A 16979-nucleotide genomic window follows, 5' to 3' on the forward strand; every position below is an offset into this window, starting at 1 on the left:
CTCCAATCCAACACATCTTTTTACCTGCAAGTTGTCAGTGAATGGAGACAAAATAAGAGAATGCTGAAAGCCATAGGAGTGGGAAATAAACGAGACAACTGTGGGGCATCAGGTCCTGGAGCAGCATAGAAGCCATTTGATGTTTTATGCTGTTGTATTTTGAAAAACCTGCCACCGGAAGTGACGTAGTGAGCGTGGTTAACGGTAGCTGTCTCCTGCGCTCACTCAGGCGCCCCGGTATGTTGACGTTGAGCCGGAGTACAGAAAATGCTGGTAACGGGAATATGTCCGTTGTTTCAGGCTAGTCCTGTGAGTCAATGAAGCTAGCCAACTAACGAGAGTTAACTAACTTAGTTCGGCTTAAATGGGGTTTCGAGTTAGAAGATGATCGCGTCACTTTCTAGAGGAAGTTTGCTCGATGAGGTTCTACATGGTGGCTTCAATGAGGTAACGTTTACCTACCGTTAAAATTACTCACGTTAAGTTAGTAAGCCAACGTTATCGTTAATCAATATTCAATTATCGTTAGGTCATCCATAGTGAAAAGACAGACTAAAAGGGGGACAAACTAAGAAGTAGCATAAAATGAACTAAGGTTAGCCAATTTAACGTTAGAACGAACTGTAGTTTGTTGTCAATGTTAACGTTAGTTAAGTTAATTGATCAGTTGGGACGAAAAGGGGAAAAAAAGATGGTCAACAAGCGTGAGTTTGTTTCTCAAAACGCCATACACAACATCATTTACAAAACGTTTTAATTGTTCTTTCTCCGTTGTGTTCGAAACGGGGTGCGTTTTTTGTGTTGTATCCCGGACGACGGGGTGTCACGTGACTGAACAAGACCGGTAAAGATGGAGTAGGCCCGACCGTGTGAAACACAAGAGAACCCACATCCGTTTGAACCATACTGAACCATGCAGCTCTGGGCTGAACACGGGATGATTGACATTTACAACAAAAGTAAAATTCAATCGTTAGAGGGACAATAGACTGCACCCCCACCCCCTTCCCTCAGTCCCCCTTAGCCCTGTCCAACATAATAAACAAAGGAACTCATTTGTCATGCCATGGTCTGAGCCCCCCACCACCGCTCCCATCGTTGCGTACGTGTTCCTCTGTGGTTTATTCGCTTTGTGGCTCTCTGATTGATGGATTGCAGCAGCAGCTTGCAGCCTATGTTTCCTGGGTGAACTGTCAGCTGAAGAGGAAACCCGGCCTGAAGCCTATTAAGAACCTCAGGCATGATCTGCAGGACGGGGTGGTGCTCACGCAACTCATAGAGATAGTTGGTAAATATAATCTCTTCATGCGGTGTACATATTTAGTGACATTTGAGCAATTACATAGTCATATAGTCCCATAAAAAACGTTCAAATTCAATTAGGTTTTATGTATACATAAACTATAATATCTAGTCTGGAGGTGCATCATCATTTAAAAAAAAAATAATTTAAAATCTCTTTCTCAAATCTCCTTCACACTGTCAGCAGGGGAACTGCTGGAAGGGGTCCATGTTGCTCCACAGAACAAAGAGGAAAGCAGGCAGAATGTGGCACAAGTCTTGCAGTTCATTTCCTCCAGACACATACGCATGCCACACATATCAGCAAGAGGTGAATCTCTGAATGTTTTTTTTGCTCTTTTCCTGGTGTTAATACCAAATGTTCTGTATATGTCTAGGTCATTACTAAAAGTACATACATTCTCTTTCTTTTCACAGACATAGTTGATGGTAATCTGAAATCTGTAATGAGGATAATTCTGGCGTTGGCCGCTCACTTCAAACCCTCAGCCAATCACAGGGCTGCATCTGTAAGCGGGAGGGGTTTGACCAGAGGCTTCGCCAGCCACGACCCTCTCTCCACTGTGGCACTTGCACAAGGTGCCGCTGCTGCACTGGCATCAGCACAACTTGATGCTTCGCAGCCTACACGCACCACACGTCTCCAGAGGTAGGCTGACAAGCGAGAACATTAACATGAACACAAACATCTGTCCATGTCTTTCTGTAATATCCAAACAATCTGCAGCAAGCATTTCTTAAAGACGTGTGCAGTCTTTGCTGTCCTCTGGTGGACAAACATAATACCAAAAAAGGCTGTTCTCCATTCATTCGCCATCAACTGTGCGGCAGTTCTTCGTTCTAAATGAATAACCGTTGCTTGTCTGTCTTTAAGTTGCTGGGGGTTGGATGCGGAAAAGAATGTGTGTGTTCGTGCACTGGTTAAGCAGTACGAAAGAGGAACTCCGGACGAGCCGGACAATGCCCCGCCTGGCAGGTAAATCTATTTCACAGAAGTGTGTTTTAAGCATTATAGGGCAGGTTGTTCAGCGTAATATCGTACCTTCGAAGGGAATGTAGACAACTACCCTCTTAGTGATTTCAAATGCATCATCTCAAATAAGAAACCAGTGTTCTGAAGGACAAGAGTAGTTGTGCTTTCTTTTGTTCACATGTGTCATTTCAAGCGTTTTTTTGAATACCCTGTAACACTCACAGGTTGGTCTGTAGTGCATACGCTCAGTGTGAGCTGGATCAAGTTGTGAGGTTGTGTTATTTTGAATGATGCAAGGCCAAAAAAAAGAAACAGTGAACATTGACAACTAAGGTGAGAGTTAAACCCGGCTTCAAAGTAAGTAGAATAGATGAAACAAACAAAAAAAGTATATTAATAAATTAAATACTTGCGTAAAATCAGCAATATAAATAAAGCAGTTAAGTATTTAATTTGTCCATTTCAATTGGTTGTAAGAAGTGATTTAAAAATGATGACTTATTCCGCGAGCTGGATGGGCCCTGATGGCAGCAGCACGGCCAGCTTTAACTTCCCGCTTTGCTTGAACAGCCAGAAGGGCCCCACCTGAGAATCTAAGGCGGCGAGGTGGCTCTTAAGAAGTATAATTTTACATCTGACTAATAATGAGTGTTTGGGAGAAAACAAACGAGTTCAATAATTTTTTTAGTTACTCTAATAACTCTGTTATCTTTTCAACACCGTTTTTACCAAACAGTTAAGGCACTTGATTCCACTTGATTATGTGTATTCGTACCACAGAGCAAATTACTTTATTAATCCAGACCTCACCCTGCTGTGTGTGTAATACGCTGTTGACATCTTTGAAAACCACAGGCAGATGATATAAAAACGGAAACAATCAGACTCTGTTTTCTCCAGTCACATGTCCAGTTATGCACTGTGGTGTTCTTCTTATCGTTGTACTTTTTGTGTGTGGACATGTGCCCGCCCTCGTCTTTTGATAATGATGTAAAGAGAAGTCCGTGCATTGATTCTTGGTAGAATGATAATGAGGTTTTGTTTTGGAGAGCGAGATTGAACAGAGCTCTGAGAGATGCACCGCAGTGTCTGCTGCTTCGGTTGCCATGACCAACTTGCTGGAAGGCGAAGGGCAGGGTGTGTTGACAGTTCGGAGAATCAGCAAACGTCAAGAGTTGGGGTTTTTTTGTGATACTGATGCCAGTGACATACTCGCAGGGTGAAACTTGAGCTCCTTGGAGGTATTTTATGAACAACTTAAGCCACCTTTGGGCCCAATATGGGGGGGACGCAGATTAAATGGTAAGAACAAACACTGTGAATGTTGATTCCTGAGTGTGTGAGTTGATGCTTCTTTTGCCACAACTATAACAATTCTACAGAGCTACACGCAATGTGAAAAGAGACTGTAAATGAAGTTTCCATACATAGTGTGCAGTTTGTAAGCGCTTCACTTACAAAGGATCAAGTTTGGGTTTTGGAAAAATATGTGTTATTCTTACGTTTTCTATTTTATCCCATTCTCTTATATACCGTCCACATGGAGTAAGAATATGAGTCAGAGTATTGAAAAGGGAGCATTATTAGCACTGTGTTTAACGGTTTCTATTAATATGTTGTGTATAGCGTTTGATTTTCTTTCTTGTTACCATTGAGTGCACAGACAGGGCTTCAGTTTTAAAGTTTAGTTACATGACGTATGTATACACTACATTACTACAGATATATATGTGATGCTACCCAGCAAGGTCCAAGTACTATGTAATAATATTAACATGGGGTGTAAACAGTGTTAACCCCCCCCCCCCTAGGAATAAATTGATAAATCCCTACTTTCCCCTCCATGAGCATCAGCTGCGGCAGTACACTGTCATCTCCAAGAGCTCCACCTGGCACCCACCCGGATAGAGCGCAGGAGGACCACCAACCACAGGAGAGCAGTGGTGAGTTCTATAAGGCCCCAAAGCGGCAGGGTATTTGTTCTGCGGTAGGACATGTGATAACACTGTGTCACGTGTGCGTGCAGTGGAGTCATCTCACGCTGATGCAGAGACGCCGTTGGAGGGTTCTCTTACGGAAACTTTGGAGCAGGAGGTTCAGGAGACACGTAAAATGGTGTCTGCTTTACAGGTACATGCATATTGAGTTTTCTATCTGGTAACCCTCCGTGTATTGAAAAAAATATATGTAAATTATTTTAATTTTCTGTCCCTCGCCCTGAATGTTGTGCACTGTGGGCTTCAGACAACCTACCAGCTCCTGGTTTAACTGGTTTGAGCTTTCTGAACTCGGCAACCGGACTCCAAAGTTCAAAGTGGTGTCACATGTTTCTACCCTCTTTGTTTTTTAGGCTCTGCTGCTGCATGGTTCGCTGCCTGAGGACGAGCAGGACGTGTCTTTGAGTTTAGACCAAGGCAATGCCGAAAAGCAACTGGTACTGCGACTGTTTCCATTGTAACCCTTTTTCAGTCTTTCTTTTCATTTTTTGCTTCATTGTCTACTTTGCTCCGTTTTTCCAGCTTTCTGTAATCAGCGCAGATCACATTTCTGTTTCTGGGTTTGTGTGTGTGTGTGTTCACGGGGATGTGTGCGTGACACAGGTATCAGTTTCCCTTCTCCCTCACTCCATTGTGGTTCTCACACACATCCCTTCTCTCTCTCTTTTGCCAGGTAGTCATTCACAGTCGTTTGGATCAGAGCATGGAGGAGGCTCGGGACCTTAAGGTAAATAATGTCTAATAAGTCATTTGTTTTCTTTTCACATCAATATGGTCTTGTGTTGTAAAAAAATTCACACTCAAGAGTCTGTGGTTTTGCCTTTTACTTTAGAGGGAATTGTTGCGCTGTAAGCAGGAGATGAGAAACTTGCAGGGAGTAAAGGTGAGACTGACAGGTCCGCATGTATTAACGTGATTACCCTCTGAATATGACTGTGGGTGCCGGCTTAGGTACGGACTTTGTGTGTGTTTGTAAATGTGCAGGACGCCCAGCAGCAGAGACTGTGCACTCAGGAGGCCTCGATACTGCAGATGAAGCAAGAGCTTCTCAGAGACAGCATGACGAAGGATGAGCTCAACAACCAGAACGTATAAAATCTGCTCATCTGTGCAATATTTCTTAAGTGAATGTTTAGTCTTCAGAACACTATGATAAAAAGTGTTGACAAAACTATATTCAGTAGGTACTTTATATTTTAGGCATATTTGTGAAAATGTGTTACAGGCTGAGCTCCAGTGGAAGCTGGAGGAATGTAACAGAATGTGGGGAGAATGCAAGGTGAAGTTCTCCAATCTTAGTTCAATCATCCGGATTTTCATTGACACGGCATCTGTTTTGAATTCTTGCTGAAAGACAAACCCCACATTTTCTCTTTGCTGGGCGGTGTGCAGAAGGAGATAGGACAGAAGGACAGGCTCCTGCAGCAACTCAAACACAAGCTTGAAGACAGCAAAATGAAGCAGGTAAGGGAGCGTGTGTTTAGATTTTACAGGGAGGTTAAACAAGCCACATGTTCAATTCTATGTGTGAAAATCTCAGACCTTGGAGTTAGTCATTAACTCATTCTTTTAACTTCCTCCACAGTGGCGCTTTAATTAATAATAAAACCTACTTTGAAGAGAAATGTGTAATTTTACTTCGTTCCATTTTCCCTTATTAAATTAAGTCACTTTCATGATATTTAGTTATGGATTAGATATATTTCAAGTTGTTGAATCCAGCAGGTTTATATCTTGTGTGTTTCTTTGGCAGATTGAATTGCAAAGAGAGTTGGAGCATAAAAACAGCATGGAGGTAGTAATGCTTCTTTTTTGACTCTTTCTGTTCCTAAATCCTAAAAAAGAGTTTATATGTCATCGTCACTGCATCAGTCCATGAAGCCATGAATTCAGATATACATTACACACCTTTTCCTTTTCCCAGATTCCCACCAGCGCAGTAAACAATGGGTGTTCTTACTCTGGAAATCCGTCTCCGTCTATCTCAGATGTAAGTATTATTTTTTCACTCAAAACATTGAGTTAGTCGACCTATTCATATTTTGCTAATAAATCATCACACGACTAGACCCTCACATTGTCCTAAATTATATCCCCTTGCCGTAATCAGGCCATGTGCTCTAATTTGACAAATATTGTATTGCCTTCCGGGTCATTTACGTGTGACATTTAGGATTCAAATGCAGTATTTGTGGGACAGAGCAGCGGGCAGGAAGGCCTCAACCTACACAAAGAACAACGGTGTATAGTTTTAAACACACACAGCTGTCTTCTATAATATTGTGTTTTTGTTTTCTGTCAACAGGCGGAGGAGGTTCAGCTGCTCAGGGATTCACTTCGCAGTCTGAGGAACAACTTCAGAGACCACGACCCACAGCACCACACACTGGACACCCTGGAGCAAGGCATCGTGTCGCTCATGGACAGACTGCACGTTCTGCATACACACAGGGTACGAACAGAAGCAAAAACACCGACAAATGAAAGTGTATCACATTGATTCATACTGTCAAATCGTATTAGTTGCAGTTGCTTTAGGTAAAATGTTATGATTTAAAATCACGAAAGGCTGTCAACATTTGTCCAAATACGGCAGGGGAGGGGGAAATCTCCGAGACGTAAAGGCCCACACACAGACTTGGACACCTGGCCTTGCGCAAGTTAGTTGTTTCAGACATTCTCTCCCCAAATACGCAGAAAACTTGTGCTTTTTTCTAACTATGTTTCTGCTGTCCACTTCAGAGGTGTCTCAGTCCCACAGTCTTGCCTCCACTAAAATCCTTTATTTTACTGGAAAATCACCAACACCTTCCATGATCAACATACCGAAGAGGTGCGTGTGTGTGTGTCCCCTGTTTTAAGTGTGTTGTTACTGTGAATCCGGTCATAGTCTCCATAGTCCTGCATTGCCGGCTAGCAGTTATTCATCCTTTTTACCCTATATTTAGGCCAGTGGGCCGTAGATAGAAAATACTACAATCTAAAAACATAAAAGTCACATGCCGTCAATAAGAGTGAGTCTCTTTGTAAACATTGCACAGGTTGGGTGAGGTTACTCTGAAGGATGTTAAGGCAGCCGTGGATCGAGAGGGAAACTATAGGTACCACTTCAAAGCCTTGGATCCTGAGTTCGGTACTGTGAAAGAAGAGGTAAGAGAACCCTGACTGTAATAGTGAGCTTTAGTGGTAGCCTGTTTTTTGCTGCACTCTCAAAGATGGAGGATGAAATACATTCATATGCATGTAAGTATAGTTATAAGACAAGAGCAGAGTAATCGCTTATGAAGATAGTATTCTTAATGTCTGTGCAGGTATTCTTGGATACAGCAATCATTCCAGGTTGGGAAGGAAAAATAGTGGCCTGGCTAGAAGAGGACTGTGGTGAGGAAAGGTAACGACATGCTAACTTTGCCTCTCTCTTCATCTTCCTGAGTCTCAATGGTAAACGATGCCCTTTTTTTGTGTCTTAGTCCGTTGTAGGTGCAAGCTGGGGGACACACTTTGTTTTTACTCCTGGTCACCCGGATCCAAGAGGCACATCTAGACGACTGTTCAACTATTCAATTATTAGCGAATAATAATTTGCTCAGTGCCTTAGAAAGTAAAGCTATTTCCTTATTTGCTTGTTATTGCCAGGCTGTTACTGTATTTTTGATTTAACCGTTTCTTAAGCCACTGTTATGTTGTTTCCCCTCCAGTTGAAAATGGAGGTTTGTACTGTATTTAAGAATTGGAAGAAATTGTACAAAGGCTTTTTTAATTGTTCAGTATACATTTAAATTCATTGTTCATTCAAGCACATTATTACCTGTTGGTAATATGTATTACAATTTCTCTTTCCGTAAACATACATTTCATTTAATTGTGAGTACAAATTAAATACAAACATTTAGTAAAAAATAAAATGAGCAAACACCAAACCCAGTTGTGGGTTTTAAATGTCAGTCTGTAGCTCACCAGCATGGATGGTAACAGAAATGCTCAAACTAAACGGCTGTCAGTTCAATTGAAGCGATGCTGGAATTTTGATGTTCATGCAGATATGCAGATGAACAGCACTGTTATTTTTGTTTTATTAATCACTTTTTTTGTACAATTGTGTAAAATGATTTTCACAAGTTAATAGTTCTTTTTTGTTCAAAAACTGTGACATGCTCTGCTCCTGTTAAACAAATGCTGTAGTTGGGAATTTTAGATTAGAAATCAAAAGGAGACTTTTGTACTGGAACAGTGGACCATCCCACTAAGTGTATGTGTGCATTGACTGTATATAAGATTTGTGTGTGTGTGTGTGTGTGTGTGTGTGTGAGTGACATTAGGATGTTTTCTACTCTTCTTTTGTCTTCCTATTTAGGATCAATGTGTTTGCCTTCACTAACAAGCCAACTGAAATATGCATCAGTCTACTTTTATATCGACATGTTTGAATGCCATAACTGCCTGTGCTGTAAAATGTAAAAAAAATTGTGAGATGGTTATAATATATGGTTACTGTCTGGTAAAGAAAATACCGTTAATACCGACCGATCATTTTAAATAAAGCCTGAGTTTTGTTTTTAAAAAATGATCTATTTTTTGAGTTTTACTAATAAATGTTATCGTATCTTAAAACATCCACATGAACCTTGACTTTCATCACTTCACAACATTTCACCTTAATGAAAAAACTCCAAGCTTTGTGATGCTTTTTTGAAATTTATATATTCTTTATTTCATACCACTTGGGATTGAACGAGCTCTCGTCCCCACGAAACCTGACTGACCTGCCAGAGGATTCAGTCATCACAAACCAACTCAGTCACGGGACTTACTCTGAAATTGTAACTCATTCCCAAAAGTTACCTAAGATGCCTGGACGCTCATTTAGTAACTGGGGAAGACAAAGGAAATTATGCAAACACTGACATTTGAGAAGCGAGAACAAACAACAACCAGAACCAAAATACATTACAGATCATCCATCATTCATCATCTACATTTACTGTTACTGTTAATGTTAATGGATGTCTAGTGTTTCATTGGAACCCTGTGGTTTATGATAGAACCGCAGGAAAATACAGCCCAGTCACCGTCTATACATACATTTTGGATCACTTTCTTAATTCATTCCATCTAAATTAGCATTAGCGTGAAATGCAGCATTGCTGTGGCCTTCGCCGATGGGAATATGACGTTTTACGATACGTTTACGACACCTGTTTTGAAGCTGCGGCAGGACGAGGACGGCTGCCGTAAAGCGTTGTGTTTTGGACTGAGGGAGGTCATTGGAAAGTGAGGCGTACCAACGGGCTGGCTCTCAAGGCGCAGAGACACCCAGTGCCGGGACACATCTCATGCCGGTGTAAGACAAATACATAATTCAACAGCTCTGTTCAGTGTTTCCACCGCGGCAACATGCTCCGTCTCATCCTGCGGCTCCGGCCGTCCTCCGGGCTGCGCCGCCCCCGCGCACTCCTGCTCGGGCCTGCTACGCTCAGCACCCGCTCCGTTCCCGGAACCGGTTCTCTGCAGCGGCTTCACTGCGCAGCCGGGTCCCGGGCGACGTGCCTGGCCTCCGGCTTGAGCCACAGGGCGACTCTGCTGCGGTGTCCCCCGCTGACAGGCAACCACCGGAGCGGTCGTTTCTACAGCCTGCCGCCGCACCAGAAGGTAACGGCTCCGGCGGTCCGGTTGCTAGAGCACCGGCGAACGCGGTTAAAGCTAGCATGACCTCCCTAGCTAGCAGCTAGCATCGTGGATAGCGCTGTCATGTACTGGGCGCGCTGTCACTCATGTAGAAGTACCATGCAGATTGTTGTATCAGGTTAAAGATGTACATTAGAGTTCAGGAAGTGTTTCGTTGCTATAACGTTGCCAACATATAATGTTATGTCATTAACATTAGGAGGAACTGGGTAGTGTCACTTGGCCTGTTAATGGGTTTCATATGACTTAATTACATTAAGTTTGGCTTTACCAAGGGCCCCTCTAAACCCAGTAAAATCAGCCCGGGTCCTTTTCTTGTGTGGGATAAAGGATTTCACATTACACGTTGTTGTCTGTCTTTGGTGCAGCAGGTTCTGTGTGAATAGGCACCGCTGGGGGCTTCAGTCCAAACTGAAAGGTCTACTGCAATAAGATGATAATGATAGTAACAAATACTTGAATGTTATTCAGGCTTTCACCAGATTAGTTGTCAGTCTGCATCTCACCAGTGTGTTTATGCTCAAACTGAACTGCTGACTTTTATATTAATGTAAAAATCGTTAAAATTGTGTTAACATAGCAAAACAAGACGCTGCCCCGCCCCTTTTCTCCGTACACATTTATGGTATACTAAAATTAATTCATGCAGCACTTGTATCGGCTATTCTGTCATTCTTGAATACATTTTTTTTGATATTTGGTGATCCAACAGGTCAAATATGTTCCTTAATGTCTGAACACCTGGAATGTGTTGTGTGTTCATCAGGTGGAGCTTCCCGCACTCTCGCCCACCATGCAGACGGGAACGATCGCACGTTGGGAGAAGAAGGAGGGAGAAAAAATCAGCGAGGGCGAACTTATCGCTGAGGTTAGCTCCCATTCCTGTTTGTTCCCATATTGTTGTAAGAAGTTGTCACTACACAGATTTAAAACCGTTCATTTCGTTGTAGGTGGAGACCGACAAAGCTACCGTTGGTTTTGAGATCCTAGAGGAGTGCTATATGGCAAAGATCCTGGTTCCCGAAGGGACTAGAGATGTTAACATTGGAGCTGTGATCTGCATCACCGTTGACAGGTACGTTTCTGTCCTTGGCCGATGCAAACTACCAGCTAGAAAAAAGGTTGCCTCACTAAATAGGTCCATTGTCTGATTCAAGACAACTCAAAGTCTCAAATCAAATTCTGCTCAGTATTTTATCAGCGCTGTCTGCAGAGGAGGGTGGCGAGTATAACTTGTGGAGTGCACCACGGCTGATTGGATCATACTCCACGGTTGTAGAAATCCAAGATAACATCAAATATAATTACGAAACCGAGGTTCAATAGTTTTGTGTACATCTTTGACTACTGTGCAGATATCTAGTTGTCATATGTTTTGTGTATGAAATCTTTTTAATGAACATCTTGAAGGACAAGAACGCAGCATCCGTAGACAAACTGCAAACAGCCTTTATGATGCAAGCATCAGAGGACAACCTTGTCCACATGCACCTCAATTTCTGTCTGAAATGTTGCTTTTCTTCCTCTTGGTAGCGGCAGTGACTCACTGTAACGAACCATTGATCAGCAGGCTAGTTTCTTTTATTGAGGTCCATTTATGGTGGATTTGTGTATGCAGAGGGCCATAATTTAGGCTGATTGAAGTGCACATATTTCCGCATATATCGGTAAGTTATTTTAGGATCGATAAGAGGAAATAGCGCGCTGGCTGCTGTAATGTTTTTGCAAATCAGAATCTTTTGCCGTAACATTTTCTCCATTCTGCATATGCAAACATTTAGTGTAGTCTAGATGTAGTTATGCTGAAATGTGTAATATTTGTGTGTACATTTCCCTGCAGCCCTGACCTCGTCGCGGCCTTTAAGGACGTGACGTTGGAATCTCTCCAAGCAGCCGTTGTCAGTCCTTCCCCGGTTGCCTCCACTCCTCCACCTGCTGCTGCCGCTCCCCCTGCGGCCCCGGGCAGCTCTTACCCCCCACACATGAAGGTAGGCTTGTCCTAACATAAACAACGTACAATCCGGTGTAGCGGATATGACGAGGTCATTTTGTTTACTGCATAACAGTAGTGACTTATTGACGTTACGTTTTGTTTTCTGTCAAAAAGCACAAACTTCAACCAAGATTCCCATTATTTATAAAACTGCCATGACAAAATCAAACACATTTGTCCGTTGTACTTCTTTGTCAATGTGAGCAGAAGTAGTGGCTCTATGGTGAGTTGTTGATCTGATCAACAAAATACCAAATAGCTTGCAAAAACAGAAATATTAATTTGCGGTTGTTTCTGTTTGGGAGAGGTTGTTTTCTCCCCTGCTTTATTTGACTTGTCTACCTGAGGGTTCTCATCTCATGCCCCATTCAGCCTTCCAGGTTGCCATTGTTGCTGAGTATAATAAAAACATGTTGAATCAGTTGAAGACACAATTAGATTTATGTGGGGAAAAAATGCTCATTTAATTAGAGAAGCTTTGATTTGTCAGTCCTTCCTAAAGCCGCCGTCCAGACTCAAACTGGAGAGGTCACAGTTCCATCATTTCTCCTGTTGATCAAGCCTGTGTGTGTTGCAGGTCACACTTCCCGCCCTCTCTCCCACCATGACGATGGGAACAGTGCAGCGTTGGGAGAAGAAGGTGGGAGAGAAGCTGAGTGAAGGCGATCTGCTGGCTGAGATCGAGACCGACAAGGCGACCATCGGTAAACCTCTACTGACCTGACACTTCGGCATACCTTTATCTTGAATAGCAGCCTGAAAGGAAAGTTCTCCTTGCTCAGCACGTCCCTCTCCTGCGTTTGTGATCCAGGCTTTGAGGTGCAGGAGGAGGGATACTTGGCCAAGATCATGGTGCCAGAGGGAACTCGGGATGTTCCCCTGGGAGTTCCGCTCTGCATCATCGTAGAACGAGAAAGTGACATCGCAGCGTTCAAGGATTACGTAGAGACGGGACTGACGGAGGTTTCCACACCGGCACCGGCACCGGTGAGACACTTATGTGGTCGTTGTGCCCACAGCACTCCAACAGCAACTTGAATTGACCTTGATTCGTATCGAAGATGCCTTGTACAGGCGCGACTTCCACGTTTGAACGTTTGCGTTTATGTTCCAGGCGGCAGCACCAGCTGCTGCAGCAGCGGCAGCACCACCCAGCCCAGCTACGACGCCCGCTGCCCCGGCGGCACCCAGGAAAGGTCGCGTGTTCGCCAGTCCGCTCGCCAAGAAACTCGCCGCCGAGAAAGGAATAGACCTTGCACAAGTCGGCGGTAGGTGACCAAGACGCAGGCAGGCGACCGTTATGAGATTGTTATTGGAAGAACAAGAATTATTTCGACGGTGCTGGAGAAAGCTGTGGTAAAATATTTGATACGGTGCACGTGGTGGTGTTTTCTGTTCAGGCTCCGGACCCGATGGGCGCATCACCAGGAAAGATATCGACAGCTTTGTTCCACCAAAGGCTGCACCCGTAAGCGAAGCACGCACTTTATTCTGTATCCACGGGCGATGCATGTTTCATCCTGTTGAATCATGAGCAGCATCTTCAATTTCCATTATGGATTCTTCCTATCCAGTCTTATGAATGTAGTTTAAATGTCATTTATGAAGCCAGACTCTCATTGTTTCCGTCTGCTGAGATGAAAGGCATTGCTGCCTTTTTACTGGTTTATATGACTGAATGTCTTTGGTGTTCGGACCGTTGGACAAAATATGCTTTGCAAAATCAGTTTTTACATCATTTTTATTTTTTATTTTTCCGTCCAGATGTTAAGTTACAACAAGCTAAAAGGTTTTGTGTCTACAAATCATTAAAGTATAACTTCACGTGTCCCACTGTATGTGCCACACAGAATTGTGTTAGTTCATTAAAAATGCAAATTCAATTATTTCCTTTGGCAGGCGGTAACTGCTGCTCCACCTCCAGCCGCAACTCCAGCTGCTTCTGCACCTGCTGCAGCTCCTGCTGCACCAGCTGGGACCTTCACAGACATCCCAATCAGCAACATCCGCAAGGTGAGGGTAACCACACACACACACACACACGCCTGCCTGCCTGAATTTTGGTGGTCCGTTGTGTTGGATAAGGACTTCCTCAGGTATATCTCCTGCATGGTGCTGCTGTTGTTGAAGGCTGTGAGGCGGAGCTCTGTTATTGTTGACTTTTGCTTGCACATTTTGTGCAGACCACCGGCACTCGCACATCCTTCAACACAGTTTCCTATTGAATTATGGATCCACGCTTCAGTGCAAAAATGCATCTCTCCTGCAGGTCATCGCTCAGAGGTTGATGCAGTCCAAACAGACGATTCCCCACTATTACCTGTCTGTAGATGTCAACATGGACCAAGTGCTCGAGCTTCGGAAAGATCTCAACAATGTGAGTTTTTATTTTTAAATAGATGTGTGACGGACAAAACTTAAATGTTGCCCTAAACAAAAAAAATGATTTCCTTGTGTCTCTAAAAACAACCTCGTCTCCTCTCTGCAGGAGGTGAAAGCCCAGAATATCAAGCTAAGTGTAAATGACTTTGTCATCAAAGCCAGCGCTCTGGCCTGCCTCAAGGTACCCGAGTGCAACTCCTCCTGGATGGACACGGTCATCCGCCAGTGAGTGGACCCACATAACAGGCATCACCAAAACACATGTAATAACTACAGTAAACCGGAGATCTGGTCTCTTGGTTTGATGATCTACTAAGCTTTGGCTTGCAGTCGAGAGCTGGTCATAGTCAAACCTCAATTTAGCGACAATTCATCATCATTCAAAGTATTCTAATCTAGTTAACTTGTCTCTTTTTTACGAGTCTTTAGATTTAGTCTGACATCAAAACATGTTGTGTAGTTAGTCACAGCAGCCTTTTTGGAACCAGGGATGGATGTTGGTCCCTAAAGGTGTAACGGCACTATTGTGCCAGCAGGAGGCGCTCAAAGCACAGACATTCTTTTTCCCCCAACATTTTTCAATTAAGGAAAATGTGACCTGGATAAAAAAAATCTCTGCTATCATCAGTATTGACTTTAAATGTCTCCAGGAATCACGTGGTGGACCTGAGTGTAGCTGTGAGCACAGCCAGCGGCCTCATCACGCCCATAGTCTTCAACGCCCACGTCAAAGGACTCGCCGCCATCAGCGCCGACGTCTCTGCTCTCGCTGCCAAAGCAAGAGATGGCAAACTGCAGCCGCATGAGTTCCAGGTACAGCACATAGTCTCATTCTGTTGATGAATATATATAATCTTTTTGATTTTAATTCATAAGAATTGTGGAATATATATATATATTTTTTTTTTAGATTTTCATGCAGATTTCATCAATGGAGTGAACCTGTATGTAATAGAAACTGTCCTCTTATTGTTTCCACAAGGGAGGTACCTTCACGATCTCTAATTTGGGAATGTTTGGCGTCAAGAACTTCTCCGCGATAATCAACCCCCCTCAGGCCTGCATCCTCGCCGTCGGGGGCTCCGAGAAACGGCTGATGCCCGCTGATAACGAGAAAGGGTCAGCGTCGGCCAGCACGACACCCGTATCCTCGTCGGCCATGCTGCGTGTCTTGAGTTCTAATGCGGCGTGCGTTTGGGTCCCGCAGGTTCGACGTTGCCAGCATGATGTCGGTGACGCTGAGCTGCGACCACCGGGTGGTGGACGGCGCGGTCGGCGCGCAGTGGCTCGCCGAGTTCCGCAAGTTCCTGGAGAAACCAGTCACCATGCTGTTGTGATCGGACTTAAGTGCTGTTCAACCGCAGCAACAGGCGGAGGCCCCTCGGCGAAGTGGTGCGATCGGTCCGCACCGGATCCGGATCCTCCCCGTGATTGGCCCGCCTGCTAATAGGTCACTTCCAGTTACCCTGAAGGGTGAAGAGGCAGAACTCACGCCGCTTACCTGTCTCTCTCTCTCTCTCTCTCTCCCTCTCTCTCTCTCTCTCTCTCTCTCCCTGTCTGTCTTTCACTCCCCTTCTACTCATTTGCTATTTATTGAGGCCTGTTTGAAGACACCAGAATTAGGTATGATTGATCCTAGAATATAGACCGGACATTTAAACATCAGTACTGTTTTACAAAGAGTTTTCGATCAGCGAACGTACTCATCCCAAAATGTGTGTGTGTTTGTACTCATTTTAATCTACGGTTTTGAGGGATTGTGACAGACGATGCGAAGTGGAGCTATCGGTTGGTTATCTAAAGGGTTGCAGTTATGGAAGATGGAGCTAAATATATGTAACAGTTCAGAACCACACACACAACCAAACAAACAAACATGTCCCTATTCAGTCACCACACATACAAACACACAATTGAGAGGTTTAGTGTGTTGTCCGTGGGTTGAAGCTAGAGTGTGTATATTCCTCACTGTGTGTGTGTCTATATATATAATATATATATATATATATATATATATATTATATTATATTATATATTGGTGAGTTGTTTTGGATGAAATAACAGCTGTATTGAGGCTTCACCGTATGATTTAATACCTGTACAGTCCAAAATCTTGCCAGTTTTATTTTCTAGTGTCAGACACATACTGTTGGAAACATTCTTTATCTCACTGCTGTAACGCACAAAGACTGGTGCTGGATGTTATTTGTTTCAATAAATTGGAAGAAGTAACTCTTGCCATATGCTCTAGTATTTTTTTAATCTTTATAGAACAGTCTGATCGTGTAAAATGTAACGTATTTAAAGGAAAGAAAAATAACCTTGTTGAGAGAACATTTGTAAACCTGAATAGGTCCCATGTTACTTTGCAGCTCTGACCACAAGAAACCAGCTTGAGTCCAGCCGGACTTTGATCTTTAGCTGTGATGTTTAGTCAAGCTAAATAATATTTTTCGTTTTCTGGCCTCTTTTTTGCTGCAACACTTGACTAATTGTTTTGGTTAACGGCATTAGTGAATCGCTGTTGCCAATAAGCCACGTATAACTCCATTAAAGCTCAGTCATCAAGACACAAAATAATCACAATGCTCATTTGGTTGAATCAATTTCTTCATGTTCCCATATTAGAACAGTGCATTCATAATCA

General features: G+C 43.3%; 2 protein-coding genes across 10 annotated transcripts; both read left to right on the plus strand.

Annotated features, from left to right (window-relative positions):
- The first annotated feature begins 130 nt into the window (after nucleotides 1–130).
- On the plus strand, nucleotides 131–8836 carry LOC120821365 (dixin-like). 8 transcript variants are annotated; one of them, XM_078106701.1, is made up of 21 exons: nucleotides 131–447; nucleotides 1159–1288; nucleotides 1487–1612; nucleotides 1720–1951; nucleotides 2177–2278; nucleotides 4124–4218; nucleotides 4302–4405; nucleotides 4626–4709; nucleotides 4946–4999; nucleotides 5105–5155; nucleotides 5257–5361; nucleotides 5498–5551; nucleotides 5665–5736; nucleotides 6026–6067; nucleotides 6197–6262; nucleotides 6578–6724; nucleotides 6869–6932; nucleotides 7015–7105; nucleotides 7314–7422; nucleotides 7584–7663; nucleotides 7743–8836. In XM_078106701.1, exons 1-21 carry the CDS (start codon nucleotides 385–387, stop codon nucleotides 7750–7752), a joined length of 1881 nt encoding a protein of 626 aa, XP_077962827.1. In that variant the 5' UTR covers nucleotides 131–384; the 3' UTR covers nucleotides 7753–8836. The 8 variants fall into 8 exon arrangements, with proteins under 8 accessions (XP_077962827.1, XP_077962830.1, XP_077962829.1 ...); XM_078106704.1 differs by having other exon boundaries at nucleotides 4130–4218; XM_078106703.1 differs by having other exon boundaries at nucleotides 1490–1612.
- A 628-nt stretch (nucleotides 8837–9464) lies between these two features.
- On the plus strand, nucleotides 9465–16564 carry dlat (dihydrolipoamide S-acetyltransferase (E2 component of pyruvate dehydrogenase complex)). Of its 2 annotated transcripts, none has more exons than XM_040180386.2 (14): nucleotides 9465–9921; nucleotides 10724–10825; nucleotides 10908–11032; nucleotides 11798–11945; nucleotides 12528–12654; nucleotides 12762–12937; nucleotides 13065–13218; nucleotides 13351–13418; nucleotides 13850–13963; nucleotides 14220–14327; nucleotides 14439–14557; nucleotides 14983–15145; nucleotides 15315–15451; nucleotides 15540–16564. In XM_040180386.2, the coding sequence occupies exons 1-14, from the start codon at nucleotides 9667–9669 to the stop codon at nucleotides 15667–15669; spliced, it is 1926 nt and encodes a 641-aa protein (XP_040036320.1). In that variant the 5' UTR covers nucleotides 9465–9666; the 3' UTR covers nucleotides 15670–16564. The 2 variants fall into 2 exon arrangements, with proteins under 2 accessions (XP_040036320.1, XP_077962835.1); XM_078106709.1 differs by having other exon boundaries at nucleotides 9466–9921; nucleotides 12762–12931.
- The last annotated feature ends 415 nt before the right edge of the window (nucleotides 16565–16979 follow it).

Source organism: Gasterosteus aculeatus, chromosome 7 (assembly GCF_964276395.1).
Source record: "Gasterosteus aculeatus chromosome 7, fGasAcu3.hap1.1, whole genome shotgun sequence".
Taxonomy (NCBI): Eukaryota; Metazoa; Chordata; class Actinopteri; order Perciformes; family Gasterosteidae; genus Gasterosteus; species Gasterosteus aculeatus.

Excerpts from the sequence above, each read along its gene's own strand:
- dlat (XM_040180386.2), top strand. The coding sequence starts at position 9,667 with ATGCTCCGTCTCATCCTGCGGCTCCGGCCGTCCTCCGGGCTGCGCCGC. Across the intron at positions 11,946-12,527 it reads CTTACCCCCCACACATGAAG|GTCACACTTCCCGCCCTCTC; the intron begins GTAGGCTTGTCC and ends TGTGTGTTGCAG. Across the intron at positions 15,146-15,314 it reads TGCAGCCGCATGAGTTCCAG|GGAGGTACCTTCACGATCTC; the intron begins GTACAGCACATA and ends TGTTTCCACAAG.
- LOC120821365 (XM_078106701.1), top strand. The coding sequence starts at position 385 with ATGATCGCGTCACTTTCTAGAGGAAGTTTGCTCGATGAGGTTCTACAT. Across the intron at positions 5,737-6,025 it reads AAGACAGCAAAATGAAGCAG|ATTGAATTGCAAAGAGAGTT; the intron begins GTAAGGGAGCGT and ends TTTCTTTGGCAG. Across the intron at positions 7,106-7,313 it reads ATGATCAACATACCGAAGAG|GTTGGGTGAGGTTACTCTGA; the intron begins GTGCGTGTGTGT and ends AACATTGCACAG.